The 21451-nt window shown below is 47.5% G+C and overlaps 1 protein-coding gene across 8 annotated transcripts; it reads left to right on the top strand.

Annotated features, from left to right (window-relative positions):
- The first annotated feature begins 1095 nt into the window (after positions 1 to 1095).
- LOC309398084 (uncharacterized protein C15orf39 homolog) lies at positions 1096 to 21102 on the top strand. Of its 8 annotated transcripts, none has more exons than XR_014176345.1 (5): positions 1096 to 1451; positions 9797 to 13211; positions 15174 to 15207; positions 16455 to 16586; positions 18563 to 18700. XR_014176345.1 is itself a non-coding variant. In XM_081964609.1 (4 exons), exons 2-4 carry the CDS (start codon positions 9857 to 9859, stop codon positions 18597 to 18599), a joined length of 3426 nt encoding a protein of 1141 aa, XP_081820735.1. In that variant the 5' UTR covers positions 1096 to 1451; positions 9797 to 9856; the 3' UTR covers positions 18600 to 18733. The 8 variants fall into 8 exon arrangements, 6 of the variants coding, with proteins under 6 accessions (XP_081820735.1, XP_081820730.1, XP_081820733.1 ...); XR_014176346.1 differs by having other exon boundaries at positions 16455 to 16570; positions 18563 to 18692; XM_081964609.1 differs by lacking the exon at positions 16455 to 16586 and having other exon boundaries at positions 18563 to 18733.
- Positions 21103 to 21451: the final 349 nt, after the last annotated feature.

Genomic DNA, 21451 nt, shown 5'->3' with positions numbered 1-21451 from the left:
GAGAAGAGCCTCATGCTGGGAAAGATGGAGGGCAAAAGAAGAAGAAGGGGACGGCAGAGAATGAGGTGGCTGGATGGAGTCACTGAAGCATTCGGAGTGAGCTTCAATGGACTCCAGAGGATGGTAGAGGACAGGAAGGTCTGGAGGAACGTTGTCCATGGGGTCGTGATGGGTCGGACACGATTTTGCAACTAACAATCACCACCACCAGAGAACTAGGATTTTCCCATGACAGATCCACATAGGACATTTTAAGCCTGGTCCTTTTGTGCCTTAGATGAGAATTCTGGGTCGATCTGTTCCATAACCCATCACTTTGCTTTGATTCCCTAGTTGCTCTTCTGAGCACTTTTTCCAAAGTCCCAACATCTTTTGTGTGTGTGTGTGTGTGTGTGTGTGTGTGTGTGTGTAATTCAACCTTGTGTCACAACTGTTTTGCAAACCGGGCACTTTTCAATAGTTAGATCTAAGTCGGGTTGTGCGGTCTCCCGGTATATCCCCCACCCACACACCCACTCCCACAGCCCCGTCGCGACGGTAGCTTCGGGCCACGTGCATGCCCGCCCACGCATCTCCGAATCCTCCTTTCCCCTTAAAACATCTGGACGGCCTGCAGAGGATGGTATTTCTCCCCTCCCCTCCTTCCCTTCGCCTTTGCGCTTTGCAGAATGCAACCGAAAAGTGCCACGCTGGGCGGGGGTGGGTGAGTGGGAGGGGGAAGAGGCGCCCCTTAGAAGCCAAGGGGCGTCCTTCGCGCGTGGCTCCCTGCGACTTGTAGCAAGTTACAACTCACTGGAATTGCGAAGGGGGAGGGAAGGGGGGGAGGGAGGGGAAGGGGGACAGGCTGACCTGTCAAGACTGTTGTGCAAAGGAGGGAAGGGAGAGCGGCAGGAAGGCACATCGTGCCAGGGCGAGGAGGAGGAGGAGGAGGAAAGGCAGGCGCGGCTTCCCAGCCCGACCAGAGCGCAAACTTCAGGCTTGGCCGCTGGGTTTCCATTGGCTGGGCGCGCCCGGGCCCCGGCTCCTCCTCCCCCCCCTCCTCTGCACCCACACCCGTGGGCGCCTTCCTCCTCCTCCTCCTCCTCCCGCCCTTGACTCGCGAATCGCGATTGCGGGGAGGGACCGGCGCGAGAAGAGGAGCTGCTGCGCCACCCCCGCCACTCCGGATCAAGCTGGCGGGACTTGCCGGGCGCAGGGAGAGCGGAACCGGCTGCTGCTGCTGCTGCTACTAAACCGGAGCGACTCCGGATCGAGGAGCCGGACCGGTGGTCGGAGTCGGGAAAGAAGGAAGGAAAGAAAGAAGACAGAGGGAAAGAAGGAAGAAAAGAAGGAGGCGAGCGCGCCCCAGTTCCCTTCAACCGGCGCGCCGCCTTTGCAAACTCTCCCGTCCGGGCGCAGAAGCTCCGTCCGGGAAGAAGATGCGGCGGCGGCGAGGGCGGCGGGAGCCGGAGGTGAGAGGAGAGAAGAGAGAAAGAGAGAAGGAGAGAGAGAGAATGGAAGAGAGAATGGAAGGAGAGAGGAGAGAAAGAGAGAGAGAGAGAGAGAGAGAATGGAAGGAGAGAAAGAGAGGAGGAGGAGGAGGGGGACTACAGCCCCCATCGGGCGCAGCCGGGCTGCTTCTACCGGGTGGGGTGTTGGGCACGATCCGGAGCGCCTGGAAGGCTGCCTCCGCTTCGCACGTGACGGGCGAGGAGAGAAGGAAGGAGAGAGAGCCGTGTTTACACGGAAGTCAGGCTTTTGGGGGTTGGGGTTGTGGGGGGAAGGGGCGAGGGATCGCCTCCCCCTCCCCTCCATCCCGATCGTTCTGATTCTGACGATGAAACGATCCATTGCGGTTCTGATTTTGCTGCGGCGGCCGCTCGCTTTGAAAACTTCGGTCAAAACTCGGGTGGAATTGGAACTCCCCTCTCGAGTCGATTTGCAAAGGATGTGTGTGTGTGTGTGGGAGCCCTCCCATCCCGGCTTAGCGCACCCCTTCTTTCTCCCCCCCCCTTCCCCCAAAAGCTGGACATCCTCCAGCTCGGTTGGACTTCGGTTCCCATCCTTCCCTGCCTCTCTGTCGGTGGGCAAGGAGGTTTGATCCGCAACAGGCCTGTGTTGAAAGAGTTGCGGCTTGATAAACTCCTTGGTTGCATCATTTTTCTGGGGGAGGGGGGGGGAGAGGACGAGGAGGGAAAGGTAACCCAGAGCATCCAGGTGTTCTGCTTTCTGCAGGGAAGGGGGGCGGTTGCCTGGTCCCCAGTGTCTCTCTCTTCCCAGATAAACAGATGTTTTTTTTTAAAGAAAAAAAATAAGAGGGGAAGAAAAAAATAATCCTGTTTAGTCTCTGAAGGGTGGGATTGGAAGGCAGCCAAAACACTGGGACACCTAGTCTTCTCCAACTGCCCCCCCTTCCTCTGCCCTTCCTTGGGCACCACTAGCTGCCTTTCAACCAGGATCTCTTTGGAAGGAGCTACGGAGGGATGGGGGTTTGGGGTTGTCAAAGAAAGAAGAGGAAAGGATTTTTACTTCCCCAAATTCCGCTGTGCCCAAGTTGACTGGCCAAGACTCTGGATGGCCATGCGCTCTGAACGTGGTCGCTTGCCGGAGCCCTGTTAAAAAGTCATGTTTTTGCTTGCTTTTTTCAACAAAAATGGAGATTCTGAAAACAAAAAAAACACATTGGAAGCCTTTTTAAGCACACGGACGGATTTCAACTGATGCATTTATTTCTACGAAGCGGAGGCGAATATCTGTGTCCCGGAATAACATCGCAAGGATCCGATCTGGGTCGATCAACCGGGACCAGAGGTTTAGTCTTCTGAGCTTTCGGTTTCTTGATGGAGCCTCCATGCTCAGGGATAGTCTCTCTGTGCATTTCTTTTGGGCTGGCTTTTGCTGGCCTTAGCTAACCTGGTTTCCTTCTGCTTGTGTGACAACATATTTAGATGAGTTGTTTGAGATTTCCCGGAGTGAGGGTGTTTTCTTCTGTGTTTGACAAAACCGTTTAAATGAGTTGAGATTTTAAGAAGGGATTTGTAGAGGTTCTCCTGCTTGAGCAGAGGGGGGGGGGGGGCTGGACTAGAAGGTCCCTTCCAGCTCTATTCTATTCTATTTCTTTTTTATACGCCCCCCCCCCATCAACTGTTATGGGTTAGAGGGCTACAAAATTGGCCTTGAGCCATTTAGAGATTGCTGGTGTGTGTGTGTGTGTGTGTGTGTGTGTGTGAGAGAAAGAGAGATTTATTGATTTATAAGTGGGATGTGTGTATTTGCACAAGCAGGAAAGCATGCTTAGGCCTCCCCAGGGCACCCGTGCCCTGCTGTGCTCCTAAAAGGAGGCGTTATGCCCCCATGTAGAGATGTGAGCAGTGGTTAAGCTGTGGAAGCAATGTTTGCGGTGCTGCTGTGGGTTAGTGAGTGTTGATTGGAAGACAGGGCTCACACGCTTGGCGCTGATTGGTTGCAGTTGCTCTGTAAAACCCAATCCTATAAAGCAGGGGGGGGGGTCCTCCCTTGGCACACTTTAAGCCTGGTGGACTTCAACTCCCAGAATTCCCCCAGCCCAGGGAATTCTGGGAGTTGAAGTCCACCAGTTGCCTGGTTTTGGACACGCCTGCTATAAAGAGTCAAGAGACGAATGAGGCTTGTTGTCGCATTTCAAATCCCAGTTGTTCAGATTGCGCCTGCTTTTTTCTTTTGAATGCATCTGGGGCAGATATATCCCAGTGCTAGCTTGTGTGTATTTTCTTATGAGTAGACCACCCTGGCTTCAATAGAGTAAGACGTACACTCTAGGGGGGGGGGGGGGAACAAATGAAATCTTTTGGGATGAAAATTGGTCCTGTCTCCCCTTTAAAACCTTGTTGGCATTTTTAGTGCCCCTATTTAAGTTGAGAAGAGATGGCAAAAGTTACCCGTTTGCCGCTTGCTCTTTGTTTGTTTGTTTATTAGTCTTTTGCGGGTCTGTGATTTTTATATAATATAAGCCACGCACAACGCATAGGTGCAAAACCTTTAAGATCTGCCTAGAAAAATCCTGTCCAAAACCACCAATTGGCACAGAAGAAACATTTCTATATATTCAGTTGGAGTGAATATATTACATATTAAGTGAATTTTAGCTGCAACGATCTGCAGGTTTGATGCAATACACAGGCCACGTTTCCTGTGGGAAGAAGCGAAAGGGAGAGAAAAATAAGGAATAATCCCTTTGGGTTTAAATCCAGATAGTCCTCAATGTATAACCCTTCATTGCATGTCCATTCAAAGCTAGAGCGGCATTGAAAAAAGCGATTGAGGACCAATCCTCGCACTTACGACCATCCGTAATATCTCCCTGGTCAAGACAATTTAGGCAATTTCTACAGGCTTGGATTTATGACGATTGATTGCAGAGTCAAGTGATTTTCATTTGCAACCTTCCCAGCTGGCTTCCAAGTCAAGGGGGGAAACCAGATTTGCTTAAGGATACCGGATTCACTTAACAACCGCGGCGATTCGTTTAGTGACCATGTCAAAAAAAAAAAGTCATCCTGTCAAGTGCGACTCACTTAGCAACTGCCTTAGAAATCCTGCTCCCAATTTTGTCTTCTGGTTACTAGGTCAGCAAAACCAGATTTTAACTCCTGGAAGTCTTAAGATGTCAAAGTCATAAATTCCTTGCAAGAGACCTCTGGAAAATGAGGCAATGTTGTAAAAGAAAAAAAACACACACACACACACACACCCAACCACGATTGAACACAAAGTACCAACATCTCCATATGTGGAAGTCTAACTTTGCCCGGATTAATCTCTCCCAGGAATGTACTCCTGGCATATTTTCCTTTCTCTGTTTGCAATAAATTTAAATTTAATGATCAATGACAGATCATCAAGGCGGCAAACATGCCGTTTTATAGAAGGAAGAGGTGAGATCTAAACAAATGAGCATAGCGTCTTATCAAAACCCACCATACGTAAAGGAAGACGTGTGTCTCATGCTCAGCAAAAGCATATGTATCGGAAAAGATAAAATGCCTATTTAAGAAAACAACTGGTTTAACTCTAGATAAGGAGACAACTGTTTTCACTCTAGATAAAGAGACATTTATTTGCAATAAGCGAATACATTCCATTCTATTGATCATGACTGGCAAAATTTTTAATCTTTAGATACGCTACCTAAGAGAACAATTTAAAAATACATTAGGCGTGTCTTAACACTCCAGGGAATCTTAAGTCTCAGGGCAATTAGAGGCTGTACTTAAAAAAAAAAAGTGCCAGTGAAATTCTCATAAATCAGCTAACAGTCACATTGGGAAATTGAGAACAAAATTCAGAATTTGGTAGCGAGAGGAGTTATTAAAAAAGGGGAAGCGTTTGTGAATTAAAGCTCATTACGCCTTTTTAATAATTTGTGAGTCTGAAAGGACCGGATTCACTGCCTGTAAGCTCCTGATTAAGAAGAGATTGAAATATGGAGGAATATAGAGAACTCAAGGCATCTAACCTGATGCCTTAACTGGCTTTGCAAACACTGTCTTGTTGACATTAGGTTGACAGGGGCCGAAGGGGTCACAGGTGAAGAAAGGTGGAGGTGTTGCATGTGACCTAATACTCCTGTAACAGCAGTTGTATCGTTCTGCAATTTTTACCTTCCTGATTGCATGCGGTGGAGTATTTCACATGGTTCATAGCCAGTTCGCTTTCCCAAGAAATTTCCCAACCTTTTTTTTTTTTGTAATCTCTCCTTCTCTCCTCTCTCTCTCTCATCACTTAGCAAGCAACATTGATAATAAAAGCTGGTTTAGCTAGTAAGCTAGTTCTCTTTCTCTCTCTCTCTCCTTCCCTCCCTCCCTCCCTCCCTCCCTCCCTCCCTCTCTCTCTCTCGCTCTCTCGTCACTTAGCAAACAGCATTGATAATAAAAGCTGGTTTAGTTAGTAAGATAATTCTCTCTCTCTCTCGCTCTCTCTCTCTCTCTCTCTCTCTCCCTCCCTCCCTCCCTCCCTCCCCCCCCCTCTCTCTCTCGTCACTTAGCAAACAGCATTGATAATGAAAGCTGGTTTAGTTAGTAAGCTAGTTCTCTTTCTCTCTCTCCCTCCCTCCCTCCCTCCCTCCCTCCCCCCCTCTCTCTTGTCACTTAGCAAACAGCATTGGTAATAAAAGCTGGTTTAGTTAGTAAGCTAGTTCTCTCTCTCTCTCTCTCTCTCTCTCCCTCTCTCTCTCGTCACTTAGCAAACAGCATTGATAATAAAAGCTGGTTTAGTTAGTAAGCTAGTTCTCTTTCTCTCTCTCTCTCTCTCCCTCCCTCCCTCCCTCCCTCCCTCCCTCCCTCTCTCTCTCTCTCTCTCTCTCTCTCATCACTTAGCAAACAGCATTGATCTTAAATGCTGGTTTCAACATTCCTACTCTCCTAAAACCCGGTCAAGGCCACGCAGCTGGAAAACCTTAACCATTGTGAGTTTTTTTGCTTCCATTTTTTGTGGCTCACTATGGCACATTTAACGGTGCCCTGCTTTTGGACTGGGAAACTTCCTGGAAAGGCAGGCACCATCCACATCTACTCCACCTTTGTCTGGGGCAGATGGCCCATGAAAAGAATATTTGTAGCTCAGGATTGGACTGTGGGTGTCCTTGTCCCGAAAAGTGTTTTTTCAAAAGGCAACCGGACTTTTTTTTTTTTTGAAGATGTTTCACTTCTCATCCAAGCAGCGTCTTCAGTTCGTCACCGAAGAAGCTTTTTGGATGAGAAGGGACACGTCAAGGAAAAAAGGAAGAAAGCCCAGCTGCCGTTTTGAAAAAGCACCTTTGGGACAACCTGGATGATGGGCAATCTCCATGGACAGGTGGGTCCTTGGTGCTCTCTGAGTTTGGTGGTTTGCTTGCAGACGTTTCATGACCCAACTAGGGAATATCATCAGTGCTAGAAGGGAGTATGCTTTGCTCTCTGGTTATATACGAGTGGTTTGCCCTGCCGGTGTTGGTGGGAATTCTCAGTTCAAGATCAGAGAGTAAAATTTGTAAGGCCGTAGGTAGAGCCAAACATGAGGTTAATAGTCTATGGCAGTGTTTTGCAACTTTAAGGTGTGTGGACTTCAACTCCTAGAATTCCCCAGCTAGCATGTGACCTAAAGGGCCGTTTTAACCCTTCCATCGCTGCTCAGGCAGAATAAAAGGAAGGGAGAAAACATCTGACTTTCAAGATGTTGCCAAACTCCATTTCCCAGCAACCCAACCAGCATCGCCAGTGGTGAGGGATTTTGGGAATTGTAGCTCATTAATCCCAGGTGCAAGGAAGGAACTAGGCGTCTAAAAACCCGGCCACCCGGGTTGAGTATTGACGGATCTCTTACTTCATTGAGTAGAAAAAAAAATCTATTTATGGAGCTGGCAGCAGATTCGGACAGTGAGGAGGTTGGGGAAGAACCTGGGCCACTCCTGGAGTCTGGGGAAGGCTCTGATGAGGGCTCTGTGTCGGAGGCAGAGATGGAGCTAAAGCCCTATGCCAGTTATCAGCTGCCTTCAGAGTCAGACATCAGTGAGGCAGAAGAACAGCTGGAGCCTGTTCCCAGTGTGCACATGCGCAAAGTTGCCAGACGAAGGGAACAGCTAAAGAACAGGGGTCGCCTTGGGAGTAAGGCCACAGGTGGACAATGAACGGCCCCCTCCCAGAGGAAATAAAAGAGGAGCAAAATGGGAGGGGAGTTTGCAGGAGACAATTAGTTTGCTTAATTGGCTCGTGATTCTCTGAGATTCCTTGCCAGGTTTTGCAGATATCAGCCTGGCAGCTCTCCAAGCCAGAGAAGGTCTGTGACTGTAAATCCTCCCTGGAAAGACTTTGCTGGATGTGAATGAGCAGAATTCACAGGAAATTAATCAAAAGGGTTTTTTGTTGGGACAAGGAGTTGCTTCCTGTTCTTGGGAAGCCTCGGTTAGAAGAGTCTCCTTCCTGTTTGGCAGAGGGCAGGGGCCCAGGAAGGATTTCCCAGGAAGTTGGGTGAGAACTTTGGGCGAGACGGTAGAAGGAGATATTTGCTGCGTTCCACCCTGACCTTGTTTGGCTGAATGGAGAAGCTCCTTGGTAATATGACTCATACCTTCTTCCTCTCCCTCTTTCTATTGACTTGGCAGTTTCTGAGAAGCCAAGAAACCAAAAATATCTTAATTACTAAGCAATTTGAAGGCTTTCCAAGAAGTCTCGTGCTTAGCTTAGGGGTGGGTGGCCCGATTCTTCGGCTAGACTCTTTTATAATGGATTTTTGGATATATTTTTTTAAAATTAGGAACGCCGCAAGGACGGTTCATTTTGGCAATGCAGGTAGTTCCTCGACTTACAACCGTTTATTTAGTGTCCGTTCCAAGTGACAGCGGCACGGAATAAAGTGACAGGGCCATTATTCACAGTTGCAACATTTCCCCGTGGTGCAGGGCTTCCTGCCTAAGCAGGGGGTTGGACTAGAAGACCTCCAGGGTCCCTTCCAAGTCTATTCTGTTCTACTGAATGCTTTGGCATTCTGGCCAAGAAAATGAGGGGGAGTTTATCCAGGCATCACCAGAAGTTGATTATCATTGCAAGAGTGAACGTTATGCCTTCCTCCAATGCTCTGGGTTTCCATTCCCAGCTGCCTCCACCAAAGTGGCTGAGATCTGCTGGGTTTCCTTGCCTGGGTTGTATGCAGTCTGAGAGATTTGGAAAATAAATTCTCCCTTGAAGGAATAGAGGTAAGGCTACGTAAAGACATGTGCAGTAAAATGCCATGATCTCAGTAGCACCTCGGATACCTATGAGCTCACCTAATTAGCAGAACCAGATGTGCGAAGAGAGGAAAGGTTAAGTACAGGCATGCGCATTAGACGGCCATGAGCTCAGTGACCGATGACCTCAACTATTTATGAGAACCAGGTAGTACCAGGGAGATATGTGAAGCCTCTACTCTGGCTGGGATGGACTTAAAGATTGACAAGAGTAATAAGAGAGAATGTACCAATAAGATGCTGTTGCTACCTACCCCTGCTTGGCTTGGCTTGTGAAAACTCTATAAATGCCAAATAAACTCTGCGTAAGGCAGACAAGACATTGTGGACACCACTGCTTGATGGATTTCTGAAAACCTACACTCCCTTGCTTTGGAGGTGGTGGCCAAGAGCCCTAAGTGCTATTGTGTGTTTGTGTGTGTGTGGCTTTGTAGTTGTTGTAACGTTGAAAAATGGGTTGGACATAGCTTTTAGGGGGCCTATGGTAAGTTCAAAGAGGAAAAAACTTGGAAAACAAAGTATGTTATGAATGAAGGCGGATATACGGTTGTGTCCCAGAATAATGTTAGAATAGAATTACAATTAGAATAGAATAGGATTCAGAATAGAATAGAATAGAGGAATGAAGGAGTAGAATAGAATATAGAATAGAATGTAGAATAGGATTCAGAATAAAATAGAATAGAATATTCTGAATCCTATTCTAGTCTAAGGAATAGAATAGGACTCGGAATAGAATAGAATTCAGAATAGAATAGAACAATTTGACCCCTCCCTCTCCTTTGTGGCAGCCCCTCAAGGAGGAGCCAATCTGGGTCAAGTACGATCCAATCTGTTGTAGGATCCAATTTGGGTCGGTCAGCAGGACCAGAGGTTTTATCTTCCAAGCTTTTGGAATCGTGCTGGATTCTACCTCCCTTGAGGATGGGGGCTCCCGCATGAGTCCCGGAAGCTCGGAAGACAAAACCTTCTGCTCCAGATGGAATCCTGCAAAGTACGAGATATTTTTTTTGATAACAATTAAACTGGGGAAGGCGTGAAGACTGATTCTTTTTTTTTCTTTGTCCGCTCTTTCAGAACAACCCGAGCGACTACTCCGTTTCCTAGCCCAACCCGTTGGCCAGAAAGCATCTACCAATGGCGGAGAAGCGGATCCTGGAAGCTGTGAGCACCATGAGTTACAGCAAGCTCCCTCGAATGGAGCTGGACCCAACCCACGTCCTCCCGGTTGGTTTGTGCCGGTCGAGCAGGCTGACCGAGCTCCCCATGGAAGACCATTACAGTTATAAAGGCTCCTATTTTACTTTCCCGCTCCAGTGCCACGAAGCGCCCAAAACTTTATCTCACTGGTCGGCTGCCGAGAACTACAGCCATTGCCCGGCCAGTGCGCCTGGCCACTCTCCAAGGACGGAGAAAATGACCTGCCAGTCCGAGATGGAAACTTTGAAAGGCCACCACAGACTTCCGGGTCCTGAGAAGGTCAATGAATGTCTCCCCCGTGAACGGTGGGCCAGCTACGTGGGTCACACAGGGGTCATCCAGCAAGGTTGGCTCCAGGCGGGATACCCAACCCAGCAGCTCCCTCCAGCTCCGGCTGCTCGCTCCACCTTGGCAGCCCCCAAACCGGTTTACCGAAGCCCCGCATATGGGACGGAATCGGGCTACTCTTCCAAAAGGGCTCTGACCTTCCAAATGCAGATGGAGAACTACTCAAAGCGTTTGGAATGGACTTCCCCATCCTCGGTTTTGCCCGCCGGTGCCGAGAGTCGCGGTTTCAGCACAGCGGGCGCCAAGAAAACCTCAGTGGGCGAGAATGGCGAGGCGCAGTTCCGGCAAGGGCCCAAAGAGGGCGCTGTTCACTCATCTGGCTTCATGCCGTACCAGAAGACATTGGAGAAATGCCAGGGGGCACAGAATGGCACTTCCTTGGATGCCAGCTACCCCACCGTAAGTCAGAAAAGCAACACGGAGTCGCCAACGGGTAGCAATTCCAGAAAACACATGTGGTCTCGGCTACCGCCGTCACCTCTTCCTCCTCCTCCTTCTCCTCTTTCCAGCTTGCTGGTGAATCGCCAGGACCTGGTGTATCAGGAGCGATCACCCTCATGCTACCCTCTAGGATCATATCCTCTGACGTCTCACGAGCAGATGTTGTTGTACCATCAGAGCTACGTGCAAGCCGAAAAAACGAACTCCGTCTTTGCTTTGGCGGCCTGCAAAGGTTTCAGGTCTCCTCCAAGCCGTGAAGATGGGCAGGTGTTCCCCGGGTCATATTTTCAGCAAACGTCTCGCAGCTATTATCCCGGGCATTTGGAGAGCTACCTTTACCAGGCGGTGGGCCCAACTCCCTTGACCCCTCCGGACGAGCTTCCCTCTACAAGGGAACACGAGCAGATGCAGAACGCGGGGGCCAAGGTGGACTTCCCCCCAAAGACTCATGTTTCTGCCTGTGCTCTGCCTGAGAAGCCTGCTCCAGCTTGTAGTCCTTGGCGCAGCCGAGGTGGCCTTCCAGACTGGTGTGAGAGTAGTTGTGTTGCAAGAGAAGCCAGCACAAATTCTTCAGGTCTACAAGCTTTCCCTTCCCTTCATCAAGTAGACCGGCTGTCTCATTGTTACAACAGGGTTGAAAAGATGGAGGACAACGGTTGCAAGAAGGATCTTTTCCCGCCAGAAAAGGTGCCGGAGGAGGAGGAGGAAGGATCTTTAGAGACACATAAAAAGTTCTCCTTAACTTACGAATCTAGGAAGAGGAGCATCACCCCTCACAAAAACGAAGCGGGGGGCTGCGTCATGATTCCCGATAGCCCGATGGTCTCCCACAATCCCTACCCCAAGCCAGCGCTGCCCAAAAATCTTCTGAAGGCTGCCAATGTCCAGTCTGCACCTCATGGACATTGGTCCCCAGGGCATCAACCGAAGGGACGCCATGAACGGCGTGAAGGCCCCTCGACATCTTCTCCTCCCATGCCCATCATCCATAACGTCTTCAGCTTAGCTCCATACCAAGCCTACTTGGAAGGTTCTGCCGATTTGGTGGAGTTGGATGCCGCCAAACGTTGCCAGGCTGAGGAGTCGCCTCCCAGAAGCCAAGGCAGGAGGGTGGAAAATAGATGCGTGACAGGCGCTCAGCGGTCGACCGAAGGAGGAAGCCTGGATCTGTTTCGGGAGGAAGGAAACCCTTGCAACGCCATCACGAAAGGTGGAGATGTTGACTTGAATAAAAACAGTCCCCCAACAAGGCAAGGGGGTGGAGATTATGCTGGCCGTTGGGAAAGCTTCAAGGTCAAGCTTCTGAATCCCACCGACCCTGCGTCTTGCCAACCCTCCCTTCCCAATCATCCCGACAGTAGAGTTGAGAGGCCAACTCAAGAAGACCACGTCTTGGACCTCAGCTTTAAAACGGACGACTCGACAGAGCGACCTGATCTTCCGCAGCTGCCCAAAAAGGCTGAGGCTCCAGACATTGGAGGTCCAAAGGTCCAAGGGGAAGACGTCAAGGAGAAAGCAGCCGACAGCCAGGGCTCTGTCTCGCGGGCCAACGGAGAGACCTCGGTGCTGCCCGTCAACGGTGAGTCGAGAGGCAGCCGGCATTTTCACAGCTCCGCGGCGTTTCTCTTCAAGAAATTCAAAATCCTAAAAGCTCATGTGGCGGGAGCTGCCTCTGGGGCCAAGGACGTCTCTCTCTCCAAAGGGACCGACGCACATGTAAGTCAGCCCAACGGTCCCTTGATTGAGCCCAGCCTTCCCCAGGCCGTGACACCACCCGAAACTCTGATTTTGCAGATCAAGTGCTTGAATGCTAAGCTGCCCGATGCTCCCGCCCTCTTGCCTCCCAGTGCACCTCCTGGCTCCCCTGCCCTCAGAGAGATCCCCGTTCTGGATCCCGCCACGGAAAAACTTCTCGGCCAGCAGAAATATTCACCCAGGCAATATTTCACCGTGTTGCATACTTGCGTCTGCACGGTAATATCCGGCGTGGTGTCCACCTCCTCCCCTGACCAGCTCAAGGAGTGGCTGGAGATGGCCGAGCCCACGGTGGAGCTGCAGGAGAAGACCGTCAGTTCCACCAAGCCCAAAAATGGCTCCAAGGTCTCTGAAGGGCCCAATCTCTCCAAGGGCAAGGAGATTTGGTTGGCCTTTAAGGGCGTAGAGGTGTTGGTGAAGAAGTTGCAATCCCAACTGGAGATGTTCATGCTCTACAACAAGTGTCCTTTCCCTCACGTGATGCGCTCCGGCGCCATCTTCATCCCTATCCACGTGGTGAAGGAGGAGCTCTTTCCCAATCTTCCTGGCGTGTCGGTCGACCACGTCTTACAGGACCACAAGGTGGAACTGCGTCCCACCACCTTGTCTGAAGAGAAGGCGTTGCGGGACCTGGACCTGAAGAGCTGTACTTCTCGGATGTTGAAGCTGCTGGCTTTGAAACAGCTGCCGGACATTTACCTGGACCTCTTGACCCTTCATTGGCACGAGTGTGTCAAGGAGCAGCTTGGTAAGGGCAAACCTTTGGCCTCCTTTAGAAGCTTAAGCATTGAACTGACTATACACGCATCTCGTTCTCCTTTTTCCTCTTCTCTGTCTCGCCAAAAAATTATGTTTTTCCTGGGCTTTGACCACTGGACTTTCCCACTTGCATGATGGACGCAGCTTTGGTTGGTCTTCCCTATACAGTAGTGGCTGAAATTGTGGAAACCTATTGGGAAAAGTGTATTGTTGAGGTTTAATGGCTAATGACACCACTTTGTTTTGGGAGTAGCACCCGAAAAAGTATATATCAATGGAAAGATAATTTAATCACGAACGTAACGCCATAACTTTTACGAAGGGTTTGCTATTAGAATAGCAGTTATAAAGAAGAAAAGTGAAAAGAAAAGTAGAAAAAAATGAGATATACAAAAATTATATCTGACAAATGTCCTCCTCTCAGCTTCAATACGGGACATCAATAACTGAATCCTACTGTGATCTGATTGGCTCATTGCCAACAGGGGGACACCTCTCTAAACACTCGTGCTCATTGGCTACAAGCAAGTTGTGCTTCCTTTTTCTGGTTATTTGGCTATAACGTTTCGTAGAATGCAGATAATTGAACAAGCGTCCTTGCATTGCATTCTTGATTAAATTATCTTTCCATGGATATATCATTTTAGGGTACTGCTCCAAAGAAAAGGGTGTTATTAGCCATCAAACGTCAAAAATACTGTAGACTTTCCCCAAAAGGTCTCCCCAATTTTGGCCACTGCTGTAGATGTGGGTAGAAAGTTTACATAGTGGTTAGATTCGATGCCCGAGATAGAATTTAGCAAACTCTACAAAGATTGGTGGCATTCTGCTTTCTAAATAGGGAGAGGACGGGGCAAAGGGATCTTAAGAGAGTAGGCTATGCTTAAACTCTAAAGGGGAGGATGTCCCGAGATGGTTGGCAAAAAAGGCATGGAATTGAGTGCCTGTAATTATGGGCTTGTCAATCAGAAACGTCGGCAGTTCGGTGGTTCGAATCCCTAGCGCTGTTAACGGAGTGAGCTCCCATTACTTGTCCCAGCTTCTGCCAGCCTAGCAGTTCGAAAGCAAGTAGAAAAACAGGGACCACCTTTGGTGGGAAGGTAACAGCATTCCGTGCGTTTTCGGCATCTAGTCATGCCGGCCACATGACCACGGAGACGTCTTCGGACAGTGCTGGCTCTTCAGCTTTGAAACGGAGATGAGCACTGCCCCCTAGAGTTGGGAACGACTAGCGCATATGTGCGAGGGGAACCTTTACCTTTTTATTATGGGCAAATTACTGATGTACAGAGAGTCCTTGCCTTATGACTATTCCTTTAACGGATTTTCAAAGTTACGATGGCGCTGAAAAAAAAGTGACTTACAAGTGATCCTCACACTTATGACCATTCTTTTCTACATGATCATGAGATCAAAGTCGAAGTGATTGGCAACCAGCATATATTTATAATGGTTGCATTGTTCTGGGCCATGTGATAACCTCTTGCATCCTTCCCAGGGGACTTCTGGCATGCAAAGTCCATGGGATGGATCCTCTTAAGGACCATGGCAAAAAGTAGGCTCACTTAACAACCTCATCGCTTGGTGAGAGACGTTTCTGTTCCAATTGTGGTCGTAAGTTGAGGACTACCTGTAATTCAGAGCCTATCGAGGTCCGTAATTCAACCAACATCTTTGTCTCCCCCTCCCCCCCGTTGTATCTTGATAGCAGCTGTTTGGCTTGGGAAACCTGGGAGTTCTAGTCTCAGTTTAGCAGGAGGGTGCTGTATTAGAAAAACTGGCAGTGGATAGCTTTGGGCAAGATGGAACATTTAGGTACCATTGCCCACATCTCACGCAGCCACGCGCAGCCACGCTCACAGTCCCGCTTTCATTAGCTCTGACCAACTGTGCCCCCCTCCCCCCAGCCAGTGTCATTTCAGATGATTCTCGACACCTTTATTTTTTCCAGGTCCAAGTTCACAGGCACGCCTGCACACCTCCAAGTAGGTATCCATTCTTTGTGTGGGTGCATCTTGCTTATTGCTGGGTTTAGTTGGAGTTGAGGGAGGCCTTTGGGCACAAGTTGAAGTGGTAGGTGCCAGGGTTCCAAATAGCATCCAAAAGTAAATCAGAGTCCAAGGCAAAGTATTGCTCAAAGTTCCAATGTATGAAGAGAGCCTTGTTGGCACATCTGGGAAAACCCGGAATCTGAAAGCTTCCCGGTTTTCCCCACCTATTTGAAAGTTCAAGATCTTGCCCCCACGCCCATAAGTGCATTCCATAGTCCAATCTCCCACTGCCATGCTGGCAGCTTCCACCCATCCAGTTCTTCTCAGGTGCAAAGAGAAAGGATGACCTTGGCTTTCTAGAAAGAATCTTGTTATGGCTACATAGCATCTAACTCCGTACAACCCCCCCTCCCTTTTTCCCACCATAGAAAATGCATAGTAGAAGAATAGAAAGTGTGGCAGGCCAAAGATCCAAAAGAAAAGATGGCTGCAGGCCTGACAGTAGGGCTTCTTGCGATCTTGCCAGCTAGTTGTGTTGCTCCGGTGCTGTAATAGTAGGTGGGAATGGCCTTGGGAGACAGGAGGAATAGCTGCACACTAGGCAGTGGACAGATAAGAAGAGGCAGATTAGCCCACGGAAGGAATAGAGCCAGGCACACATCTCAAAAGAGACCCTGTCAGAATTTTGGCAGCGTGACTATTTATTATGAGATAAACCCATGAGCAAAAATACAGCACATAGCACCTTTAGATAATGGACATTGATTTATATACAAATATATACAGACAAACACATGGTAGATCAATCCCTTACCACTCAGCTACGGACACAAGGAGAGAAAGGAGATAAACGACGAGAGAGAGAAACACCCTCTAATGGCCATCTATATATAGACACCTCTTAAAACAGTGAATGCCTTGTGTGGACCCCACTAGAATCTTAAACAGGAGATATCTGTATTGCTGAATCCTCCTCATTGCGTCAGTTTACAGTTGACAGCTTCCAACCTTACACCAGCTGGCAGCTATTAAATCTCATTACCTGGCAGACCCTCTCTAGTTTCTCGAGCTGCAGAAACGAGGGAGGGGGAGGGGAGAAGAGATGTTCTCTCAGACTTGCAAGATAGATAGAGGTTATCCCTGCGAGGTAGTCCAGGTGGGCAGCACCACCCAGGAGTACCCGTCCTGCCTTGCTTCTAAAGGCGACGTTAACGGAATCTTGCAATGCTTGAATCTTATAGACTGACCAGTTGATGTAATGGTATGTGGAAATGGCCTTGTCAGAGAGGAGGAAGAGCTACAGACAAGACAGTGGTCGGATAAGAGGCAGCTGGATCCCCGGAAGGAATGGAGCTGGGTAAACACCTCAAAAGGTTTTCACGCCAGATTCTTACCTCGTTTCTTAGACTGTAAAAATTACAGGGGAAGAAAGGTACTTTTAGAGAGTCTGTAGGGATTCTCAGTCACATCCAGGTCACGGTTGTCGCAAAGGTGCTTTTTTTTCAGGAGGCAACTGGACTTTCTGGGTGTTTTTTTTTCCTTTTGAAGACGTTTCTCTTCTCATCCCAGAAGCTTCTTCAGCTCTGACTTGGATGGTGGGGAATGGAAGGATTGATACTCCTTGCAGACAGCTGTTCATTTGCATCCTTTTTAGGGTCGTTGAGGCCACTTGGAGGCGTATCTGTGCCTTCAGATCCTTTGGTCCTTTGAGACTTGCAAGATTCTGTTAAAGTAACCTTACAATAAAAATAGAGCTAGCATTCCTGTTTGTGCATCTTGCCTGGACTGCCTCGCCTCAGTCTTGCACCCCCTCCTCTTTTTTTTCACTTTTACTGTCCCCAAACGAAGGTCCTTCCCCTTTTGAATCACTTTCTCCACCTCCTTCAGACTCAGGTTTTGTTTACCAGATCGTTGTCTAGGCTGCACCTCTTCCTCCTGTCTCCCAAGGTCATTCCCCTATGCCATTACAGGGGCCTTTTGTGGAAAACACAAGGCCTTGGAGGTTAGCAATTATAGCCAGTCAGGGCTGAAGGTGCTCCTGAAGGACATTGCGAATGGCGCATGATGCTCCTGCAAACCAGAGGCAAGCCCGAGAGAATTTGTTCATAGACATCTGATGTACAGGAGAGCAATGGCTGTTCTGATTTCGGATGGATAGAGATAAATAGATAGATAGATAGATAGATAGATAGATAGATAGATAGATAGATAGATGATAGAGAGGGAGAGAGACAGACGGACAGACAGACAGACAAAGTAGTCATAGATTAGATAAAATAGATAGATTAGGTAAACAGATAGATTAAATAAGATAAAATAGATTAGATAAAATAGATGGATTAGGTAGATAAGAGACCCAGATAGATTAGATAGATATAGATAAAATAGATTAGATAGATAGACAGAAAGAAGAGATTAGATAAAATAGATCGATTAGGTAGATAGATAAGATAGATAGATAGATTAGATAAAATAGATGGATTAGGTAGATGACCCAGATAGATAGATAGATAGATAGATAGATAGATAGATAGATAGATAGATAGATGATAGATAGATAGATAGATAGATATAGATAATAGATAGATAGATAGATAGATGATAGATAGATAGATAGATAGATAGATAGATGATAGATGATAGATAGATAGATAGATAGATAGATAGATAGATAGATAGATAGATAGATAGATAGATGATAGATAGATATAGATAGATAGACAGAAAGAAGGGATTAGATAAAATAGATCGATTAGGTAGATAGATAAGATAAAATAGATTAGATAAGAAAGATGAGATAGATAAGATAAAATAGGTTGGGATAGATAGATAAATAGATAATAGAGAGAGATGATGATGATGATGATAAGAGGGACAGAGAACAATAGGAGAGATGGACAGACAGAACCATCCATGGCAGTTGGGCTGCAGTGTGATATCTCCTGTAGCATCAGAAGAGGAGAAGGGACCTCTTGATTAAGACAACCGTGGAGAATTTTGGTATCTTCTTCAAAATGTGTGTTGAGATTATACTTCCTTTTTCTGGAATTCTGGAAACTAATCCCAACACATCTGGAGTTCTTGGTTTTGTGAAAAACTCTGAGATGAAGAGATCTTTTGGGTTGGGCACGTCACCCAAGAATCTCCTACTCCATCATCTGAAATGAAGCAAGTCTTAGAAGTTGTCTGGTGGGATCCATTTTCTCTTTCGAACAGTTTTGGGGTAGTTGAGAATAGAGGAGAGTAGTTGAACTGTTGGAAGAATAGTTTAGGATCTCAACTGTGGACAGTGTTTTCTGAATGAAGATGCTCATTCAGTTCACTCTTCTTGTGCTTTTCATTTTCCCAGAGGAACCTGCGATGTTGATCCCAAACAGAGAAGTTGAGGCGTTAGGAACAGATGCAACTACCGAGTCTCTTGACCAGGACTTCCAAGAGAAGAGGACCAAAGGCCAAAGATGTGGATTGGCAGCCTGTTTTGGGACTACGTCCTTGCATTATGAGACTCTCCATCCAGAAGATCAAGAGACCCTAGCCAGATGTCCCTCACCTTCCCTACAACGTAGTTGTGTGCTAAAGGGGGTGAAGGTGCTTCCTAAGGAAGACGCAGCCGTGGAGACCAAGGGACTCACTCTTTGCCCTGGTGCTAGGAGGCCATCCCATAAACAGCCAAGGACTCTCAAGTTTAAATTGACTGCGAAGGTTGCTAGGAGGACAACGAGGGCTTCCAAGATCCTTCATCTCCGGAAATCTGTGGTTCACATCCAATTCCAGAATGCTCTTCAAGACATTCAAGGACCTCAGATTCTTGGTCCTTCAGGGAAGAGAAAGAAAGTTCCACCACCGCTCCTCCTCAAGCGTTTCAAGCGTCGGAGACACAGTCGTGCCAAGGTTTCTTCCTTGCCCTCCGAGTATCCAGAACTTGTTGGGAAGAGGATCAGGCACTTGTACGAGGAGAAGGACAAGACCGAGGCCTGGTATCAGGGCGTCGTCCTTCGCGTTCACAAACCCCACAAGAACCCTTTGAAGACAGTTTATGAGGTGAAATATGACAGTGAACCAGAGTGGCAATATTACCTCGAGATTCTTCAGGATTACAAGAAAGGTTGGGTGGAGCTGGATGAATGAGGGTGTGGGTGTGTCTTTGTGTGTGTGTGTGTGTGTGTGTCAAATTGGGAGAGAAGAAGGGAGATTTGATTCATCCAGCTGTCTGTCGGATTGGAACACAACAGAAAGGATCGAGATTAAAACGGCTTCCCTACATCTCACACAGCTTCATCAGGAAGACACCCATTAGCTTAAGTTGACTTGGACCCGATTCAGATTGTCCTCAACACCTCAGGGCTCCATAATACTTCCAGAAACCACACATGAAGTAGCGTTCAGGGTTTGAACAATGTTTTGAATCACAGCTGGGTTTACAAAATGGCTTCCTGTTGTCCCAACTGACACCAGAACTGAAATACGAATCTCACGGTACATTTTACAGATCTTCTACATGGGTGGGTGGGACATCCTCTCAGGACGTCCCAAGACATTTCCCTGGCTGGCCCATCCTCGGTCCTGAATTCCGGATTGTTCCAGAGGCAGCGAGTTTGTCCAATTCCTAGAGTGTCTTTAGAATGACGCTTGTCCGAGGGCATTAGGGGAAAGCCATGATTTACATTGCTAAGCAGGGCAGTTGTTTCATTGGGTTGTGTTTCCGATTTTTACCATCTTTTTGCCATGGTTGTTAAGTGAACCACTGCAACTTGTTAAGTGAACTCAGCTTCCCTGATTGAGGAGGTCGGATTCATTTAGCGACGGTTGGATTCGCTTAAGAAATGCAGTGATTTGCTTAACTGTGGGAGGAAAAAATTGAACTTGAGGAAGTCCTGTAAGTCCACCAACCCACTTGATGAAATACAGCTCAAAGAAAACTTACACCTGTATTTTTATATATGGACATGTGTTTTTAAAAAGTACCAACTTCGTAAACCTAAAACCGTGGGACAAAACCTCTGTGTGCTTCAGTTTTGATTTTTGAAGGGCTGTGCTGTTTCCCCCCCAACCCGAGGGGCATAAATATGGCACATTTTAGAAATGTGATTTATTTTGCCTTTATAAGGAATTGCTGCTGGTTTCAAAGGGTGTGTTGACTTTCTCTTCAGTGCATTTTTTTTAAAAAAATAAGACTTTCTGTCAGAGACTTTTGTCCGTGACCTTGGTCAATGTAATTTTCAATCCCGATTGATTTTTCAGTTTAAATGACTTTTTTTTGAAGCTCCAAGTGCTTATTTATGTCTTTTTAAAAAAAAGGAATGGGAAGGATAAAACATGGATAGTTCAAGCTCCTTTGCATTTCCCAGGTCAATTTTTTAAAAAAAGGTTCTGAGAAATGAGGCTTGGAGAATCAAAACGAAGAAGAGCAGGGAAGAAGATAATAAAAAATTTGAAATATTTCTAAAAGCACCCGCAGCCAAATGGATAAAGAGAAAGAATCATTACAAACTAGTTACAAACCGAAGAAGTCCTTGTTTAATATTTTGAATGTACAGCCGGTGCAGTTTGCATCCTTTCCGCTCCGAGGATGTCGTGTACTTTCCACCTGCTTGTTTCAAAGTTGTTGTGTGTTTTTCTCTCTCTCGGACGAGTGTGCAAGCCAGATCAGGATGGGGAACAACCCCAGAGGTTTTGTTCTCCCTTCCTTCCAGACGAGAAAGCAAAATTAAGAGGAATTGCACCGAGAAAGAGAAAAACTGATGCATAATACTGTAAATGTTGTACATAAACCGGGAGCCTGTTTTGCCTTTTTATTTAATTTTTCTCCCCGTTCCTTCCCTCTTCCTTTTTGGTCAGGATGCAGTTTTTAAGAGGTGCTTCATTAAAATTAAAACCACTGTTTTGGAAGTGGTGACTCCGCGGCTTCTCTTTCTGTGTCCGGCGATGGTTCCCTCAGAAGCAAAGCTGGTTGGTCAAGTGCCATTCGGTTTGAGAAAGCGATCCAAAGTGCTGGGAAAAGTATAGAGGGGTTTCTCTTGTGGGTAACGTCTCCCATCTTCTGACTTTTGGGAATTAACAGATTACCAGAGTTGGAAGGGACCTTGTAGGACATCTAGTCCAACCCCACCCCACCCTGTTCAAGCAGGAGGCCCTACACCATTTCTGACAAATGGCAGTCCAATCTCTTCTTGAAAGTCTCAAGTGATGAAGCTCCCACAACAAATTAAAATGGTCCTTGAGCGGGTCTCCCCAAATT

The sequence above is a fragment of the Natrix helvetica genome (assembly GCF_964273705.1).
Source record: "Natrix helvetica genome assembly, chromosome: 12".
Lineage (NCBI taxonomy): Eukaryota > Metazoa > Chordata > Lepidosauria > Squamata > Natricidae > Natrix > Natrix helvetica.
This window is presented reverse-complemented; position numbering and strand designations above follow the sequence as displayed.

Coding starts and splice junctions, on each gene's coding strand:
- LOC309398084 (XM_081964604.1), top strand. CDS start 9,857: ATGGCGGAGAAGCGGATCCTGGAAGCTGTGAGCACCATGAGTTACAGC. Junction 13,212..18,562: donor GTGTGTCAAGGAGCAGCTTG/GTAAGGGCAAAC, acceptor TCATTTTCCCAG/AGGAACCTGCGATGTTGATC.